General features: G+C 39.9%; 1 protein-coding gene across 1 annotated transcript; it reads left to right on the forward strand.

Moving 5' to 3' along the window:
- Positions 1-14,379: 14,379 nt before the first annotated feature.
- LOC122689706 (52 kDa repressor of the inhibitor of the protein kinase-like) lies at positions 14,380-16,953 on the forward strand. The gene is given in 3 exon segments (XM_043896355.1): positions 14,380-14,546; positions 14,777-16,673; positions 16,676-16,953. Coding segments are annotated over 3 exon segments (2,337 nt in total). The 5' UTR covers positions 14,380-14,384.
- Positions 16,954-19,868: the final 2,915 nt, after the last annotated feature.

Here is a 19,868-nt window from a genome sequence, read left to right on the forward strand (position 1 = left end):
AGTCTTTGTGACTCTAAGAAAGGAGAGTAAACTATTGCTTTTAGGTGACCCAAAGCAACTGCAGAAAGAAAAATTTTCTACTCCTGAAGAGGGCCAAGAAATGCTCCTAGGACCAAAGCACTAGAGATTTTCCCTACCACTGGAGATTACCATGAAGGTACTATCTTTTAAAAAAGGGAAATAGTGTCTGTTAATGTTAAAGCTATGGTTGAATGAGAAAAATGGAAACTCTCTCACTCCCTACCCTCAACCAGATAGGAAACACTGAGCAGCAAGAAATTGCAGTCTACACTGGTGGAAGGGCAAGAGATCTCACATATGGAAAGGAACACTTAGGGAAGGCCTTAAAGCCCTCTCTTAAAGCATTCAAGCTTTAAAGGAGAAGGAGCACTGAGAAAAATCTGGTAAACCACTACCCTAGGAACAATGTGATGCTAGAAAAATTCGCGGCTGATGGTGAACTGAAGGTGGTTAAAACAATAACAAAACCAACTCAACTCCCAATTAAATTGAGTCAACATGTACTAAAGTCCTAACAGAAGGGTCATGCCAGTTTCTAGATAACCTTTACTTCTATCTCTGTTGTTCTATATATTGTATACAGCAATCAATTTAAATTGCAGCATGTAGGGAAAAAAAGCAAACAAACAAACACACACACACACACACACACACACACACACACACAACTCAAGAGAGAAGTCTCTCAATAGAACTTGAGTCAGAGATTGCCCAGAATCTAAAAAGTACTAAAATCAATATGTTAAAGGGTCTGATGGAAAAGGAAGTTGGTGTGAACAAAAGGAGAATTTTAGGAGACAGTTGAAAATCATCAAAAAGTTTCTAATAATGCTAGAAACAAAGACGGGAACAGAGATGAAAAATGCCTTTTTAAAATATAATTTTATTTATTTATCTTTGTGTTGGGTCTTCATTGCTGTGTGGGCTTTTCTCTAGTTGTGGTGAGTGGGGGCTACTCTCTAGTTGCAGTGTACAGGCTTCTCATTTGTGGTGACTTCTCTTATTGCAGAACACAGGCTCTAGGGCACATGTGCTTCAGTAGTTTTGGCAGGTAGTCTCAGTAGTTGTGACTCCTGGGCTCTAGACCACAGGCTCAATAGTTATGGCTCAGGAGCTTAGTTGCTCTGCAGCATGTGGGATCCTCCCGGAACAGGGATCTAACCTGTGTCTCCTGCATTGGCAGGTGGATTCTTCACCACTGAGCCACCAGGGGAGCCCTGAAGAATGACTTTTTATGAGCTCATAAATATATTAGACAAAGACAAAAAGAAAAAAAAAAAACCGGTGAACTTTAATATAGGTAAGCAGAAAATTACAAAAACTGAAACAGAAAAAGAAAGTGCAACAGTAACAACAAAATCCCCAGAAACGTGCACCTAAGAATTGTGGAACAAAGTAAAACAGTTTAACATATGGTTAAATTCTTTTCTCTAAAGAATGAAATAAGCTAACCCACCGAACCAAAAGATAAAACAAAATCCAAACAAAATAACCCCCTTAGTACCCCAAGCAGGATTAAAAAAGAAAAAATCTAGATATATTATATTCAAATTGTTGAAAGTCAAAGGTTAAGTATATTTGAAGGCATTCAGGAAAAAAGTGACATTGTATACAGAAGAAAAAAAGAATTATAGCAGACATATCAGACATCTTTCAAGCCAGGAAACAGTGGAGAAGAATTTTTAAAGCACCAAAAGAAAAAAAAAATGTCAGACCAAATTTTTCCACACAATGAAACTATCTTTCAAAAGTGATAAAGAAATCTAAAAAATAGTTTGAGAAAATCCGCTACTACAAAATTACACACAAGAAATATTAAATGAATTTTTTTTTCATGAAAAAGGGCTAAGATACCAAACAGAGCCCTGAATCTATTAATATAGAGAGAAAACAAGATCTCCACAAATGGATAGAGTGTAGGCAAATTTTTAAAAGTATTTTTACTCATTTTATCACTCTACCAGAAAATTGACAGCAATGATATCGTTTCAGATCAGTCTTCATGAACATTTTACTAGCCATCCTAACGAGGGCAGTAAGGTGAGAAGAACAAAAATAATACATAGTAAAGGGAAAAAATGAAAATGATTTCTATGTTTTTATGACATGAATCTTAATGTGGAAATTCCCATAGAGATTACACAGATCTATTAGCTCTAATAAGAAAATGTGTCAAGATAATAGGATACAAGATTCACATAAAAAATCAGTTTGTAATAAACAAACTGAAATGGAATAGTATGCTAAAATGTAGCTATTTTGATATGTCTAAGAAAATATGTGGAAGATCTGTATGTTGAAATCTAAAAAAGTATTGATTAAAGAAAAAAAAATAAATGGAGAAGAATACAGTCATTAGGAATTGGAAAAGTCAATACTGTTGAATGATGTCACATTTTTCAAAATTCAATGGAATCATGTATTATTCACTCTTGTGTAAATCTTCTTTGGTTCAGCATAAATTCTGTGAATTTTACTGACATATAGTTACATACACTCAATGGTATCCATTTAAAAGTTTACAACTTGGGGAATATGGACATATATGCACACAGAAATTAATCCATAGCCAGAAAAAAAATCAGACCACTGGTTACTCTATCAGGGTAGTTGTGGAAATTTTAAGGGTCATGAGCAAACTTACAAGAGTGACAGTTATGCTCTCTATCTTGATAAGGGTCCATGTTGCATCAGTATATTCATTTGTCCAAAACTTTCTGAACAATATCATTTTGTTTTACCTTGTTTAAACAATGACTGCAAAAAAGAACTAAAAAAAACCTGAATTGTACTTAACAATACTAAATTGAAATACAAGACAGAGGAACCAGAGATGAAATTGCCAACATCTGTTAGATCAGGGAATAAAACAAGAGAATTCCAGACGAGCATGTACTTCTGCTTCACTGACTACACTAAAGCCTTTGACTGTGTGGACCACAACAAACTGGAGAATTCTTAAAAAGATGGGAGTACCAGACCACCTTACCTGCCTCCTGAGAAATCTGCGTCAGGTCAAGAAGCAACAGTTAGAACTGGACATGGAACAATGGACTGCTTCAAAATTGGGAAAGGAGTATGTTAAGGCTGTATATTGTCACCTGGCTCATTTAATTTATATGCAGAGTACATCATGAGAAATGCCAGGATGGATGAGGCACTAGCTGGAATCAAGATTGCCAGGAGGAATATCAATAACTTCAGATATGCAGATGACATCACCCTTATGGCAGAAAGCGAAGAACTAAAGAGCCTCTTGATGACAATGAAAGTGGAGAGTGAAAAAGTTGGCTTAAAACTTAATGTTCAGAAAACTATCATGGCATCTGGTCCCATCACTTCATGAGAAATAGATGGGGAAACAATGGAAACAGTGACAGACTTTATTTTTTTTGGGCTCCAAAATCACTGCAGATGGTGACTACAGCCATGAAATTAAAAGACACTTGCTCCTTGGAAGAAAAGTTATGACCAACCTATACAGCATATTATAAAGCAGGGCAATTACTTTGCCAACAAAAGTCCATCTAGTCAAAGCTATGGTTTTTCCAGTAGTCATGTATGGATGTGAGAGTTGGATGATAAAGAAAGCTGAGTGCCAAAGAATTGAAGCTTTTGAACTGTGGTGTTGGAGAAGACTCTTGAGAATCCTTTGGCATCAAGGAGATCAAACCAGTCAATTTTAGCATTTGAAATAACTCAACTGGAATTCCATCACCTCCACTAGCTTTGTTTATAGTGATACTTCCTAAGGCCCACTTGACTGCACATTCTAGGATGTCTGGCTCTAGGTGAGTGATCACACCATCATGATTATCTGGGTCGTGAAGATCTTTTTTGTATAGTTCTGTGTATTCTTGCCACCTCTTCCTAATATCTTCTGCTTCTGTTAGGTCCATACCATTTCTGCCCTTTACTGTGCTCATGTTTGCATGAAATGTTCCTTTGGTATGTCTAATTTTCTTGAAGAGTCTCTAGTCTTTCCCATTCTGTTGCTTTCCTCTATTTCTTTGCATTGATCACTGAGGAAGGGTTTCTTATCTCTCCTCGCTCTTCTTTGGAACTCTGTATTCAAATGGATATATCTCTCCTTTTCTTCTTTGCCTTTTGCTTCTCTTCTTTTCACAGCTATTTGTAAGGCCTCCTCAGACAACCGTTTAGCCTTTCTGCATTTCTTTTTCTTGGGGATGGTCTTGATCCATACCTCCTATACAATGTCATGAACCTCCATCCATAGTTCTTCAGGCACTCTGTCAGATCTAATCCCTTGAATCTATTTGTCACTTCCACTGTATACTCTTAAGGGATCTGATTTAGGTCAAACCTGAATGGTCTAGTGGTTTCCTCTAGTTTCTTCAATTTAAGTCTGAATTTGGCAATAAGGAATTCATGATCTGAGCCGCAGTCAGCTCCCGGTCTTGTTTTTGCCGACTGTAGCAAGCTTCTCCATCTTTGGCTGTAAAGAATATAATCAATCTGATTTCAGTGTCGACCATCTGGTGATGTTCATATGTAGAGTCTTCTCTTGTGTTGTTGGAAGAGGGTGTTTGCTATGACCAGCGCGTTCTCTTGGCAAAACTCTATTAGCCTTTGACCTGCTTCATTCTGTACTCCAAGGCCAAATTTGCCTGTTACTCCAGGTGTTTCTTGACTTCCTACTTTTGCATTCAGTCCCCTATAATGAAAAGGACATCTTTTTTGGGTGTTAGTTCTAGAAGGTCTTGTAGGTCTTCATAGAACCATTCAAATTCAGCTTCCTCAGCATTACTGATCGGGGCATAGACTTGGATTACCGTGATAGTGAATGGTTTGCCTTTGAAATGAACAGAGATCATTCTGTCATTTTTAAGATTGCATCCAAGTACTTCATTTTGGACTCTTGTCTTTTGCTGACTATGATGACTACTCCTTTTCTTCTAAGGGATTCTTGCCCACAGTAGTAGATATAATGATCATCTGAGTTAAATTCACCCATTCCAGTCCATTTTAGTTCGCTGATTCCTAAAATGTCAATGTTCACTCTTGCCATCTCCTGTTTGACCACTTCCAACTTGCCTTCATTCATGGACCTAACATTCCAGGTTCCTATGCAATATTGCTCTTTACAGCATTAGACATTACTTCCATCACCAATCCCATCCACAACTGAGTGTTGTTTTTGCTTTGGCTCTGTCTCTTCATTCTATCTGGAGTTATTTCTCCTCTGATCTCCAGTAGCATATTGGGCACCTACTGAGCTGGGGAGTTCATCTTTCAGTGTTCTATCTTTTTGTCTTTTCATAATGTTCATGGGGTTCTCAAGACAAAATTACTGAAGTGGTTTGCCATTCCCTTCTCCAGTTGGCCACGTTTTATCAGAACTCTCCACCATGACCCACCCATTTTGGGTGGCTCTACACGACATGGCTCATAGTTTCATTGAGTTAGACAAGGCTGTGGTCCATGCGATCAAATTGGTTAGTTTTCTGTGATTGTGGTTTTCAGTCTTTGTGCCCTCTGATAGAGAAGGGTGAGAGGCTTATGGAAGCTTCCTGATGGGAGAGACTGACTGAGGGGGAAACTGGGTCTTGTTCTGATGGGCAGGGCCATGCTCAGTAAATCTTTAATCCAATTTTCTGTTCATGAGTGGGACTGTCTTCCCTCCCTATTATTTACCTGATGCCAGACTATGGTGGAGCTAATGAAGATAATGGCGACCTCCTTCAAAAGGTATGATGCACGCACTGCTGCATTCAGTGCCCCTGACCCTATAGCAGGCCACTGCAGACCCACGCCTCTGCCGGGTACTCCTAGACACTCACGGGCAAGTCTGGGTCAGTCTCTTGTGGGGTCACTGCTCTTTTATCCTGGGTCCTGGTGTGTGAAAGGTTCTATTTGTGCCCTCCAAGAGGCTGTTTCCCCAGCCCTGTGTTAAGTTCCGGCTGCTCAGTTGTGGGGTTAATGGCGACCTCTTTCAAGAGGCTTATGCCATACCCAAGTCTGGTGCACACAGAGCCCCTACCCCTGCAGCAGTTCACTGCTGACCCGTACCTCCATAGGAGACACTCAAACACAGTTCTGTTTTGGTCTCTGTGGGATCTCTGGGTCCTGGTGCACACAAGGTTTGTTTGAGCCCCCTGAGTGTCTCTGGCAGGTCTGGGGTTTGATTCCAAACGTGATTTACCATCTTGCTTGGGTTTCTCCTTTGCCCTTGGACATGGGGTATCTCCTCAAAGTTGCTCCAGTGCTATGCAGCTGCCGCTCCAGCGCCTACTGTCATAGTGATGCTAAAGCTGAAGCTCCAATACTTTGTCCACCTGATGTGAAGACCTGACTCATTAGAAAAGACCCTGATGCTGGGAAAGATTGAAGGCAGGAGAAGTGATGACAGAGGACGAGGTGGTTGGATAGCATCACCGACTCAATGGACATGAGTTTGAGCAATCTCTGAGAGATGGTGAAGAACAGGGAAACCTGGTGTGCTGGCATGGGGTGGCAAAGAGTTGGATATGACTAAGAGACTGAAAAACAACAATATCTGTTTTGGGTTGTCTTGTTTTTATTGCCATTTGTTTCTAGGCATATTTTGACTTCCTTTTTGATTTCTTCAGTGATCTCTTGGTTATTAAGAAAAGTATAGTTTAGCCTCCACGTGTTTGTGTTTTTTATAGTTTTTTTTACCTGTTGTTGATATCTAATCTTACTGTACCATTGTGGTCAGAAAAGATGCTTGAAATTATTTCAGTTTTTAAAATTTACCAAGGCTTGATTTGTGGCCCAAAATGTGATCTATCTTGGAGAATATTCCATGTACACTTGAGATAAAAATGAAATATATTGATTTTGGATGAAATACCCTGTAGATATCAATTAGGTCCAAATGGTCTAATGTATCCTTTAAAGGTTTTGTTTCCTTGTTAATTTTCTCTCTGAATGATTTGTCCATTGGTGTGTGTGGGGTATTAAAATCCCCCATTATTATTGTGTTATTATTGATTTCTCCTTTAATACTTATTAGCATTTGCCTTGTAAATATTAAATATCATGTATTGAAGTGCTCCTATGTTGCGTGCATATATAATTGTTATATCTTCTTGGATCCACCGCGTGATCATTATGTAGTGTCCTTCTTGTCTCTTTTAATGGTCTTTATTTTAAAGTCTATTTTATCTGATATGAGTATTGCTACTTCTGCTTTCTTTTGATTTTTGTTTGCATGGAATATCTTTTTCCAGCCCTTCACTTCCAGTCTCTATGTGTCCCTTGATCTGAAGTAAGTCTCTTGTAAACAGCATATAGGGGTCTTGTTTTTGTATCCATTCAGCTAATCTGTGCCTTTTGGTTGGAGCATTTAGCTGATTTGCATTTTAGGAAATTATTGATATGTATGATCCTATACGGAGAAGGCAATGGCACCAGTACTCTTGCCTGGAAAATCCCATGGATGGAGGAGCCTGGTAGGCTGCAATCCATGGGGTTGCTAGGAGTCAGACATGACTGAGCGACTTCACTTTCACTTTTCATTTTCATGCATTGGAGAAGGAAATGGCAACCCACTCTAGTGTTCTTGCCTGGAGAATCCCAGGGACGGTGGAGCCTGGTGGGCTGCCATCTATGGGGTCGCACAGAGTTAGACACGACTGAAGCGACTTAGCAGCAGCAGCTTGATCCTGTCATCATTGTATTGCTTTGGGTTTGTTTTTGTAGTCTTTTTCTTTTTATATTTCCTGTCTAGTAAAGTTCCCTTAGCATTTGTTGTAGAGTGGATTTATTGGTACTAAATTCTCTTAGCTTTTGCTTGTCTGTAGAGCTTTTGATTTCTCCTTTGAATCTGAATGAGATCCTCACTGGATAGAGTAATCTTGATTGTAGGTTTTTCCCTTTCATCACTTTAAATATTTCCTGCCATTTCCATGTTTCCTGCAGAGTTTCTGTTGAAAGATCAATAGTTAGCCTTATGGGGATCCCTTGTATGTTATTTGTTTCTTTTCCCTTGCTGCTTTTAATATTTGCTGTTTGTGTTTAAATTTTGTTAGTTTCATTAATATGTATCTTGGCATGTTTATCCTTAGGTTTATCCTGTTGGGACTCTCTGAGCTTCCTGGACTTGCCTGGCTATTTCCTTTCCCATTTTAGGATTATTTTCAAATATAATCTCCTCAAACATTTTCGCATGCCCTTTTCTTTTATCGTCTTCTTCTGTGACCCTATGATTCAAATATTGGTACACTTAATGTTGCCCAGAGGTCTCTGAGACTGTCATCATTACTGTTTAGTTTTTTTGTGTGTGTGTTCTGCTGCAGTTATTTTCATCATTCTGTCTTCCAACTCACTTATGCATTCTTCTGCTTCAATTACTCTGTTGTTTGCTCCCTCCAGTGTATTTTTAATCTCAGTTATTCTGTTGTTCATTGTTAACTGTTGATTGTTTATTCTTTAATTCTTCTATGTCCTTGTTAAACATTTCTTGCATCTTCTGGATCCATTACTTCAGTCTATTTATCTGTGCCTCCATTTTATTTTCAAGATTTTGTATCATCTTTACTTTCATTACTCTGGATTCTTTTTCAGACAGATGGCCTATTTCCTCCTAATTTGTTTGGTCTTGCAGGTTTTTATCATATTTCCTCATCTGCTGCATGTTTCTCTGTCTTTTCATTTTGTTTAATTTACTGTGTTTGAGGTTTCGTTTCTGCAGGTTGAAAGGTCATAGATTCTCTTAATTGTGGAGGCTGTTCCCTATGGGTGTGGTTGGACCAGTGCTTTGTGAAGGTTTCCTGGTTGGGTGGACTTGTGCCTGTGTTCTGGTGGATGGAGCTGGATTATGTCTCTCTGAAGGACAGTGCCATGTCCAGTAGTGTGTTTGGGTTGTCTATGAGTTTGGTATGGCTTTGGTCATGTCTGTCTGCTAATGGGCAGGGTTGTGCCCCTGTTTTGTTGAAGGATTGGTGTGGGGGCATCTGGCACTGAAGTTTGCTGGCTTTTGTGTGGGGTTTGTTTTTAGTGTTGAGAGATGGAGGCCTTTGGGAGAGCTCTTGCCAATTAATGTTCCATGGGAACAGGAGTTCTCAGGTGGTCCAAACTCTTGGAGTTGAGTCTCTCTCCTGTATGATTCAAGCTCTACCCCTTACTGTGGCCCCAAGACTTCACAGGCCACACAGCACAAAAGATAACAACCTTAGACTAATGGTGAAGCAACCCTCAACAGCCAAGAACACCCAATGAGATGCACACACTTATACAGAGAAAAGAGGAAAGAAAGAAAAATTTTAAAAAGATAAAAATAAGAGTCAAAAGAGAGGAGAGCAATCAAGCCAACAATCAAACTTCTTGGTGAAAATGGATACTAAAAATTAAGATTCTTAAAAATGCAAAATCAAAAACAAAACATCGAAAACAAAACAAAAAACACAGAGTTTATTTAAAAACAAGACTTCTTTTAAAAAGGAAAAAGTAGGTTATAAAAAATAAAAATTAAAGGAGGAATAAAGAGCTACATTAGGACTATATAGGTTAAAAAGGGACAATAAAAGCAGGGAGATATATAGAGAGTGGTAGTGTGAGGAATGTTCAAGTGATCCTTCTGCTTTCCTGCTCTATTCAATTTTCCTACTCAGAAAGTCCTCCAACATATGTAGGAAGGTCTCTGGACCTGTTGTGGGCAGTGTGAAGGTAAGCTCAGGCTCAGATCTTTCCTTGTTCCAGCTTGTTCATGCATGCTTAGTCACTCAGTCATGTCTGACTCTTTGTGATCCCATGGACTGTAGCATGCCAGGTTCCTCTGTCCATGGGGATTCTCCAAGCAAGAATACTGAGTGGGTAGCCTATCCCTTCTCCATGGGGATCTTCCCAATCCAGGAATCAAACCAGGGTCTCCTGCATTGCAGGCGGATTCTTAACCAGCTGAGCTGCTAGAGAAACCCCATTCCAGGTTCTACTTGCTCTCAAAGTCTACAGTTGCCTCTGAAGTTAAGTCTCAGGCTAGCTGGGAATTTAGACCACTGTACTTGCAACTTCCATGACAGTTTCCCCCTTTTTTGTTTTCTATCCCAACACCTGGTGTTCTCCTTTGGTTTTGGGCCAGCAAATACTTGGAAAAGAAGAGAAGCAAAAGACAAAGGAGAAAGGGAAAGATATACTGAACTGAATGCAGAGTTCCAGAGAATATTAAGGAGAGATAAGAAAGCCTTCTTAAGTGAACGATGCAAAGAAATAGAGGAAAGCAATTGAATGGGAAAGACTAGAGATATCTCCAAGATAATTGGAGATACCAACGGAAAGTTTTATGCAAAGATGAGCAAAATAAGGGATAGAAACAGCAAGGACCTAACAGAAGCAGAAGAGATTAAGACAAGATGGCAAGAATCTACAGATGAACTATACAAAAAAGGTCTTAATGACCCAGATAACCATGACTGTGTGGTCACTCACCTAGAACCAGACATCCTGGAGTGTGAAATCAAGTGGGTTTTAGGAAGAATTACTGCAAACAAAGCTAGTGGAAGTGATGGAATTCCAGCTGAGGTATTTCAAATCTTAAAAGATGATGTTGTTAAACAGATCACGATGCTGTTAAAGTGGTGCACTCAATATGTCCGTAAATTTGGAAAACTCAGCAGTGGCCAAAGGACTGGAAAAGGTCAGTTTTCATTCCAATCCCAAAGAAAGGCAATGCCAAAGAATGTTCAAACTACCATATAATTGTGCTCATTTCACATGCTAGTAAGGTAATTCTCAAAGCCCTTCAAGCTAGGCTTCAGCAGTATGTGAACTGAGAACTTCCAGATGTACAAGCTGGATTTAGAAAAAGCAGGGGAACCAGAGATCAAATTGCCGACATCTGTTGGATCATAGAAAAAGCAAGGGAATTCAAGAAAAATATCTACTCCTTCATTGACTACACTAAAGCATTTGACTGTGTGGATCACAACAAACTGTGAGAAATTCGTAAAAAGATGGGAATACCAGACCACCTTACCTGTCTCCTGAGAAACCTGTATGCAGGTAAAGAAGCAACACTTAGAACTGGGCATGGAACAACAGACTGGTTCAAAATTGAGAAAGGAGTATGTCAAGGCTGTATACTGTCACCCTGCTTATTTAACTTATATGCAGAATATATCATGTGAAATGCCAGGCTGGAAGACTCAGAAGCTGGAATCAAGATTGCCAGGAGAAATATCAGCAACCTTAGATATGCAGATGATACAACCCTATGGCAGAAAGCGAAGAGGAACTAAAGAGTCTCTTGATCTAAAGAGGAGAGTGAAAAAACTGGCTTAAAACTCAACATTCAAAAAATGAAGATCATAGCATCCAGTCCCATCACTTCATGGCAAATAGATAAGCAAAAAGTGGAAACAGTGGCAGATTTTATTTTCTTGGGCTCCAAAATCACCATGGACGGTGACTGCAGCCACGAAATTAAAAGATGTTTGCTCCTTGGAAGAAAAGCAATGATAAACCTGGACAGAGTATTAAAAATCATAGACATCACTCTGCCAACAAAGGTCCATATAGTCAAAGCTATGGTTTTTTCAGTAGTTATGTATGGATGTGAGAGTTGGACCATAAAGAAGGTTGAGCACTAAAGAACTGATGCTTTTTAACTGTGCTGGAGAAGACTCTTGAGAGTCCCTTGGACAACAAGATCAAACCAGTCAATCCTAAAGGAAATCATCCCTGAATATCCATTGGAAGGACTGATGTTGAAGCTGAAGCTCCAGTACTTTGGCCACTCTGTATGGAGGGCCAACTCATTGGAAAAGATTCTGATGCTGTGATAGATTGAGGGTGAGAGGAGAAGGGAGTGACAGAGGATGAGACTGTCTGATGACATCATCAACTCAATGGACATGAGTTTGAGCAAACTCTGTGATATGCTGAAGGATGTGGAAGCCTGGAATGCTTCAGTCCATGGCGTCAGAAAGAGTTGGACACAACTTAGCAACTGAACAACAACTATTTATGTCTCTCTCCAGTGTCTGTTCTCTGCCTGGACATGAAGAGGTGAATGTAGCTGCTTATTAGGGCTCACTTTCTCAGTTTTGCTGGGTTGAGGGAGGGGTACAGAAGTAACAGCTGGGGTGTGTGGGGAGTGCCTGCCGCAGCTGGAATCTGCAGGAAGTTGCCACAGTCTGAGGTGGGAGGTGCACTTCCACAGGGTAACTGGTCCTGGGTTTTGGTACCCTCTTCAAAATCAAGACACTCAGGCTCTCAGGAAGATGTGATAGTGACCCGCAGCCACTCACAGCTTGGTGGTAGCTGTGATCTCTGGGCCTGAGACTGTAGAGGCCCTCTGCCTTCTGCCTCCAAAGCTCGTGCATGCTTCTTTGCCTCTGGAACAGCAGACCCCAGCTTATTCACCCTGCTTCAGCATTTGCTAGTCTGAGGTCCTTTGTTCTGTGAGTGCGTGGAGCTAGAGAATGGTGTTAGAGCCTTCCTGCAGGGATGATCTTTTGCTTCTTTAGCAATCCCAGGCTTTTCATGGTCTGCCTAGGCTGTGTTTCGTTAGCCCTTCAGATTATCTTCATGGCTATCAACCCTGATCCTCTCCTTGAGGTCTGAATTCCGAAGCCTGAGTCTCCGAACCCAGCCCCTATTCTTTGTGGCAGTTGTGAGAGTGTTAGCCACTTTTCGGCTGGGAAGTGCCATTCAGCACGATCTCTGTGGTGAATTCTCTTCGTTTTGCCTTCTGAATATTCACTGTTTCACTGCCTTCTGAGGTTCTGAAACTCCCCCCTGACTCCACCTGTTAGGGGGTTTTCCAGTGTGTGGAAACTTTTCTTCTTTCATGACTCACTTTCCAGGGCACAGGTCCCTGCCCCAAAATTCTTTGTCTTCCTCTTTGTCTTCATCTTTTACCCTACCTCATTCTGAGAAGATCTGTTTGCCTTTCTGGAAGCCTGGGGTCCTCTGCTGGTATTCAGAAAATGTTCTGTGTGTGATAGCGGGGGGATGGTGATCTTTCCATCTGATTTCTCCACCATCTTGAATCTGGATCTGCAAGAGATTATTGATTTAAGAATATAGTAGAACAGCTAAGGCACAGTAGAAACAGGGGTAAGCCTCTTAGGAAAAGGAAGACATTTAAAAGAAACCATGTATACACTTCCCAGAAGACTCTTCAGAGTCCCTTGGATTGCAAGGAGACCAAACCAGTCAATCCTAAAGGAAATCTGTCCTTGAATATTCATTGGAAGGACTGATGTTGAAGCTGAAATTCCAATACTTTGGCCACCTGATGTGAAGAGCTAGCTCATTGGAAAAGACCCTGATGCTGGGGAAGATTGAAGGCAGGAGGAGAAGGGGATGACAGAGGATGAGATGGTTGGATGGCATCACTGACTCAATGGACATGGGTTTGGGTGAACTCGGGGAGTTGGTGATGGACAGGGAATCCGGGCATGCTGCAGTCCATAGGGTCGCGAAGAGTCAGATACGACTGAGCGACTGAACTGAAATGACTGATACACTTCCCAATTTCAAAACTTACTGCACTAATCAAAAGAGTATGCTAATGACATAAAGACAGATATACAAACCAATAAAATAGAATTGGGAGGTCAGAAATAAAGCACTGCTGCTGCTGCTAAGGTGCGTCAGTCGTGTCCGACTCTGTGCGACCCCACAGATGGCAGCCCACCAGGCTCCTCTGTCCCTGGGATTCTCCAGGCAAGAACACTGGAGTGAGTTGCCATTTCCTTCTCCTAAAGCACTGCATATATGACCAAATGATTTTCCAAAATGGTGCAAGGACCTCCTCCAAAATGGAGGAAGGGCATTTTTCCAGCAAATAATGTTGGGAAAACTGGATGTATGTGTGTGTGCTCAGTCATTTCAGTCTTGTCCGACTCTGAGACTCCATGGACTGAAGCCCACCAGGCTCCTCTGTCCATAGGGTTATCCAGGCAAGAATACTAGAGTGGGTTGCCATGCCCTCCTCTAGGGGATCTTCCTGACCCAGGGATCAAACTGGCATCTCCTGAATCTCCAGCATTGCAGGCAGATTCTTTACCCACTGTGCTACCTGTGAAGCTCAGGAAAACTGGTTGTCCACATGGAAAATAATAAAATTGGATCCCTAGACAATATATGAAAATTAAGTTTGATCAAAGACCTAAATGTAAGAAGTAAAATTATAACATTTTCAGAAGAAAATACAGGGAAAATCTGTATGATATTGGATTTGAAAATGATTTCTTGAACATGACACCAAAAGCATAGGCAAGAAAAGAAAAATGGACAAATTATACTACATTAAAATTTTTTAGCCTGACGAGCTGGCCGGCCGGCCTGGTTCCCCTCCCCGGACCTGACGGGCGGGCGGGCTGCCCTGAGGAGGCGGGGAGGGGAAGGCTGGGTCGGCCGGCCGGCAGACAACGATGCCGAACTTCTGTGCGGCCCCCAACTGCACGCGGAAGAGCATGCAGTCGGACCTGGCCTTCTTCAGGTTTCCGCGGGATCCGGCCAGATGCCAGAAGTGGGTGGAGAACTGTAGGAGGGCAGACTTAGAAGATAAAACACCTGATCAATCACCAGCCCAGGTGGGATGCATGAGACAAGTGCTCCGGCCTGGTGCACTGGGAAGACCCAGAGGAATCGGGTGGAGAGGGAGATGGGAGGGGGGATCGGGATGGGGAATAAGTGTAAATCTATGGCTGATTCATATCAATGTATGACAAAATCCACTGAAATGTTGTGAAGTAATTAGCCTCCAACTAATAAAAAAATTAAAAAAAAAACAAACAAACAAACAAAAAAAACACCTGATCAGCTGAACAAACATTATCGCCTGTGTGCTAAACACTTTGAGACCTCTAAGATCTGCAGAACTAGTCTTTACAGGACAGTTCTCCGAGATAATGCCATACCAACAATATTCGATCTTACCAGTCATTTGAATAATCCACATAGTAGACACAGAAAATGAATAAAAGAATTGAGTGAAGATGAAATCAGGACACTGAAACAGAAAAAAAATGATGAAACTTCTGAACAGGAACCAAAACATAAAAAAGTAAACAACAGCAATGCTCAGAATCCCAGTGCAGAAGAAGGGGGTGAAGAGCAGGATGAAGACATTTTACCTTTAACTCTTGAAGAGAAGGAAAACAAAGAATATTTAAAATCTTTATTTGAAATTTTGATTCTTATGGGAAAACAAAAAATAGCTCTGGATGGACATGAAGCTGATGAAATCCCAGAAGGTCTTTTTACTCCTGATAACTTTCAAGCACTGCTTGAGTGCTGGATCAATTCTGGTGAAGAGGTTCTGAGAAAGTGCTTTGAGACAACAGCAGTGAACACACTGTTCTGTTCCAAGACACAGCAGAAGCAGATGCTGGAGATCTGCAAGAGCTGCATTTGGGAAGAGACCCTCAGGGAGGTGAGGGACTCTCACTTCTTTTCCATCATCACTGATGGTGTGGTGGACATCTCGGGGGAAGAGCACCTGCCTGTGTTGGTGAGGTTTGCCGATGAAGCTCACAACCTGAGAGAGGTATTTGTAGGCTTCATGCCTTATGAAGCTGATGCAAAAATTTTGGCTGTGAAATTTCACACTACAATAACTGAGAAATGGGGATTAAACATGGAGTACTGTCGTGGCCAGGCTTACATTGTGTCTAGTGGATTTTCATCCAAAATGAAAGTTGTTGCTTCTAGACTTTTAGAGAAATATCCCCAAGCTATCTACACACTCTGCTCTTCCTGTGCCTTAAATATGTGGTTGGCAAAATCAGTGCCTGTTATGGGAGTATCTGTCGCATTAGGAACAATTGAGGAAGTTTGTTCTTTTTTTCATCGATCACCACAACTGCTTTTAGAGCTTGAAAATGTAATTTCTGTCCTCTTTCAGAACAATGAAGAAAGGGGCAAAGAACTGAAGGAAATTTGCCATTCTCGGTGGATTGGCAGGCATGATGCTTTTGAAATCTTAGTGGACCTCCTACAAGCACTTGTTTTATGTGTAGATGGTATAAATAGTGATACAAATGTTAGATGGAATAACTACATAGCTGGCCGAGCATTTGTCCTCTGTAGTGTGATAACAGATTTTTATTTCATCATTACCATTGTTGTTCTTAAAAATGTTTTATCTTTTACAAGAGCCTTTGGGAAAAATCTTCAGGGGCAAATCTCTAATGTCTTTTTTGCAGCCAGTAGCTTGACTGCAGTGTTACATTCTCTAAATGAAGTGATGGAAAATATAGAAGTTTATCATGAATTTTGGTTTGAGGAAGGCACAAATTTGGCAACCAAACTTTTCCATCATCAGATGGAAACTCCCAGGGAAATTTCACTTGATATTCAGATGAAACTCCCAGGGAAATTTCACAGAGCTCAGCACAGTAACCTGGAATCTCAGCTAACCTCTGAGAGTTACTATAAAGAAACTCTAAGTGTTCCAACTGTGGAACACATTATTCAGGAACTGAAAGATATATTCTCAGGACAGGACCTCAAAGCTCTTAAGTGCTTATCCCTGGTATCCTCTGTCATGGGACAGCTCAAATTCAATACATCAGAGGAGCACCATACTGACATGTACCGAAGTGACTTACCTAATCCTGACACACTCTCTGCTGAGCTGCATTGTTGGAGAATCAAATGGAAACACTGAGGGAAAGATATAGAACTTCCATCCACTATTTATGAAGCCCTTCATCTACCAACATCAAGTTTTTTCCTAATGTTTATGCATTGCTGAAGATCCTATGTATTCTTCCTGTGATGAAAGTTGAGAATGAACTCTATGAAAATGGGCAAAAGCGTCTCAAAGCATACTTGAGGAACACTTTGACAGATCAAAGGTCAAGTAACTTGGCTTTGCTTAACATAAATTTTGATATAAAACACGATTTGGATTTAATGGTGGATAAATATATCAAACTCTATACAAGTAAGTCAGAGCTTCCTACAGATAATTCAAAAACCATTGAAAATACCTAAGAGACTTTTAATCTAAACTTTCTCTTATATTTGATATTTGAAAAAAAACTTGTAAGAAATTTAAAAATATCTTACAGAAAAGTTGTAAGGGTAGGTCACTTAATCACTAAATATCTTGACCTGTAGGCCTCCCATTGAGTACATTAGTCATTGATAATCTGCCTGTTTAAATGGCCTGTTCGAATGCCCATGCTTTGGAGACCTAACTGTTCTTCCAGAAGATGGCACTGAAAGTACCATATTACAGTTTTATGTGATCTCTGCTAATGGCACTTTGGAATTGTTTTAGCTAAGTGATTTTAGACATTATGTTTATCACTGTGGATCAAATTGTCAGGTATTAAGTTATCAGATCTTTGAAAAAATAAAATTAGAGGAGGTATGGGAGGAAGGAATGCATTTTGTAAAAGTTACAGTGAAGCTCATGACTAACTTTTTGAATAGTAGGAGTTATAAGTATGCTATTAAAAATCTGTAAAGGACAGTTAAGAAAATTATCAGACTATAAGAGAAACGTGTAAGCTTGTCAAACAAGGATTTCAGTGTAGATTTTCTCTTTATCAAATGAAGTTAAAGCAACAAGTTAAAATTTGAATGGAAGAGCCTGCCATTGTTGTTCCACATCTGGTTATTGCTGTTTACATTCCTTTATTGAGCCTACATCTTCGTAAGCTTTTTGGCAGATATATGTTGAACACTTCAGTTTCATGGTCAAGAAAGGATCAGAGGCCATGTATACTGACAACTGATTTGTCTGTTTTCTTCTGTCTTTTTCCGTGACTGTATCTACTGCCTCATCTTGATTTATAAGCAAAACCTAGAAAGCCTACAAAAATAAATGTTTTGTAGTTTATCTAGGAATAATACAGAAAATATTGATGTTATTTTTGGTGAAGAAAATCAATTTTGTATAGTTTATTTCAACCTAAATAAAATGTGAATTTTGCATAAAATTTTTTTTAAAAAGCATTTGAGCATCAAATGATGCTAACAATAGATTAAAGAGATGATTAGTGAAGGGGGAGAAAATGTATGCTGATCACGTAGCTTAGAAATGGTTAATAGTGAGACTATATAAAGAACTCCTACAACTCAACAACAAATACAGAAACAACCCAATTAAAAAATTAGGAAAGAGATTAAACAATTCTCCTAGGAAGATACACAAATGTCCATTAAGCCACTGAAAAGATGCTCCTCACTAATTATGAGGGAATGCAAATCAAGATCACAATGAAATATTGCTTCATATCTATTGTTTTCCAGTCGCTCAGTTGTGTCCGACTCTTTGAACTCCATGGACTGCAGCACGCCAGGTTTCCCTGTTCTTCACCATCTCCCATCTCATCCTCTATTGTGCCCTTCTTCTCCTGCGTTCAATCTTTCCCAGCATCTGGGTCTTTTCTAAAGAGTCAGCTCTTCGCATCAGGTGGCCAGAGTATTGGAGCGTCAGCTTCAGCATCAGTCCTTCCAATGAATATTCAGTCACTGTTTCCATTGTTTCCCCATCTATATGCCATGAAGTGATGGGACTGGATGGGACTGGATGCCATGATCTTTGTTTTTTGAATGTTGAGTTTTAAGCCAGCTTTTTCTCTCTTCTCTTTCACTTTCAACAAGAGGCTCTTTAGTTCCTCTTTCCTTTCTGCCACAAGGGTGGTGCCATCTGCATATCTGAGGTTATTGATATTTCTCCTGGCAATCTTGATTCCAGTTTTTGCTTCATCCAGCCTGGCATTTTGCATAATGTATTCTGCATGTAAGTTAAATAAGCAAGGTGACAATATACAGCCTTGACATACTCCTTTCCCAATTTTGAAGCAGTCCATTGTTCCATGTCCAGTTCTAACTATTGCTTCTTGACCTGCATACAGGTTTCTCAGGAGGCAGGTAAGGTGGTCTGTTATTTCTATCTCTTTACTAATTCCCCACAGTTTGTTGTGATCCACACACTCAAACACTTTTGGTGTAGTCAATGAAACAGAAGTAGATGCTTTTCTGGAATTCTCTTCTTTTTTCTATGATTCAATGAATGTTGGCAGTTTGATCTCTGGTTCCTCTGCCTTTTCTAAATCCAGCTTGAACATCTGCAAGTTCACAGTTCATGTCCTATTGAAGGCTAGCTTGGAGAAATCTGAGCATTACTTTGCTAGCTTGTGAAATGCATGCAACTGTGTGGTAATTTGAACATTCTTTGGGACTGGAATGAAAACTGGTTTTTCTAGTCCTGTCACCACTGTTGAGTTTTCCCAATTTACTGGCATATTGAGTACAGCACATCCATTATGATGACTTTTAAACAAAAAGCAAATGAGAAGTGTTGACAGGGATGTGGAAGAATAGAAACTTTTGTGCATTAATGAAGGGAATGTAAAATTATGCAGCTGCTGTGGAAAATAATATGTCAGTTCCCCCCAAAAAGTTATTTTATGATATGATCCAGCAATTCCACTTCTATATACTCAGAATTGAAACCAGGGACTTGAAAAGATGTTTGTAAAACCATGTTCATAACAACATTATTCACAATAGTAGAAAGGTATAAGGAAAACATCAATAGAACAGGAATAAATAGTTGTAAACCATTTATCTGATAATGGATTAATAGCCAAAATATATAAAGGACTCCTACAACTCAATAGCATAAATACAAAGAATCTGATTAAAACATGGGCAAAGACTTGAATCTTGTCTGGTGAAGACATACAAATGGCCAACAGGTATATGAAAAAGAGCTTGGCATCACTAACTTTCAGGGAATGTCAAAACAACAATGAAATATCATCTGACATCTGTTAGAATGACTATGAATTTTTTTAAAGAAAAATCAAAATCACAGTGAGATACCACTTTATATTCCTTAGGATGGCTATTATTTTTTTTAAAAGGCAAAAGGTAAGTGTTTGTCATGTTGT

The sequence above is a fragment of the Cervus elaphus genome, chromosome X (genome assembly GCF_910594005.1).
Source record: "Cervus elaphus chromosome X, mCerEla1.1, whole genome shotgun sequence".
In the NCBI taxonomy this organism is placed as follows: domain Eukaryota; kingdom Metazoa; phylum Chordata; class Mammalia; order Artiodactyla; family Cervidae; genus Cervus; species Cervus elaphus.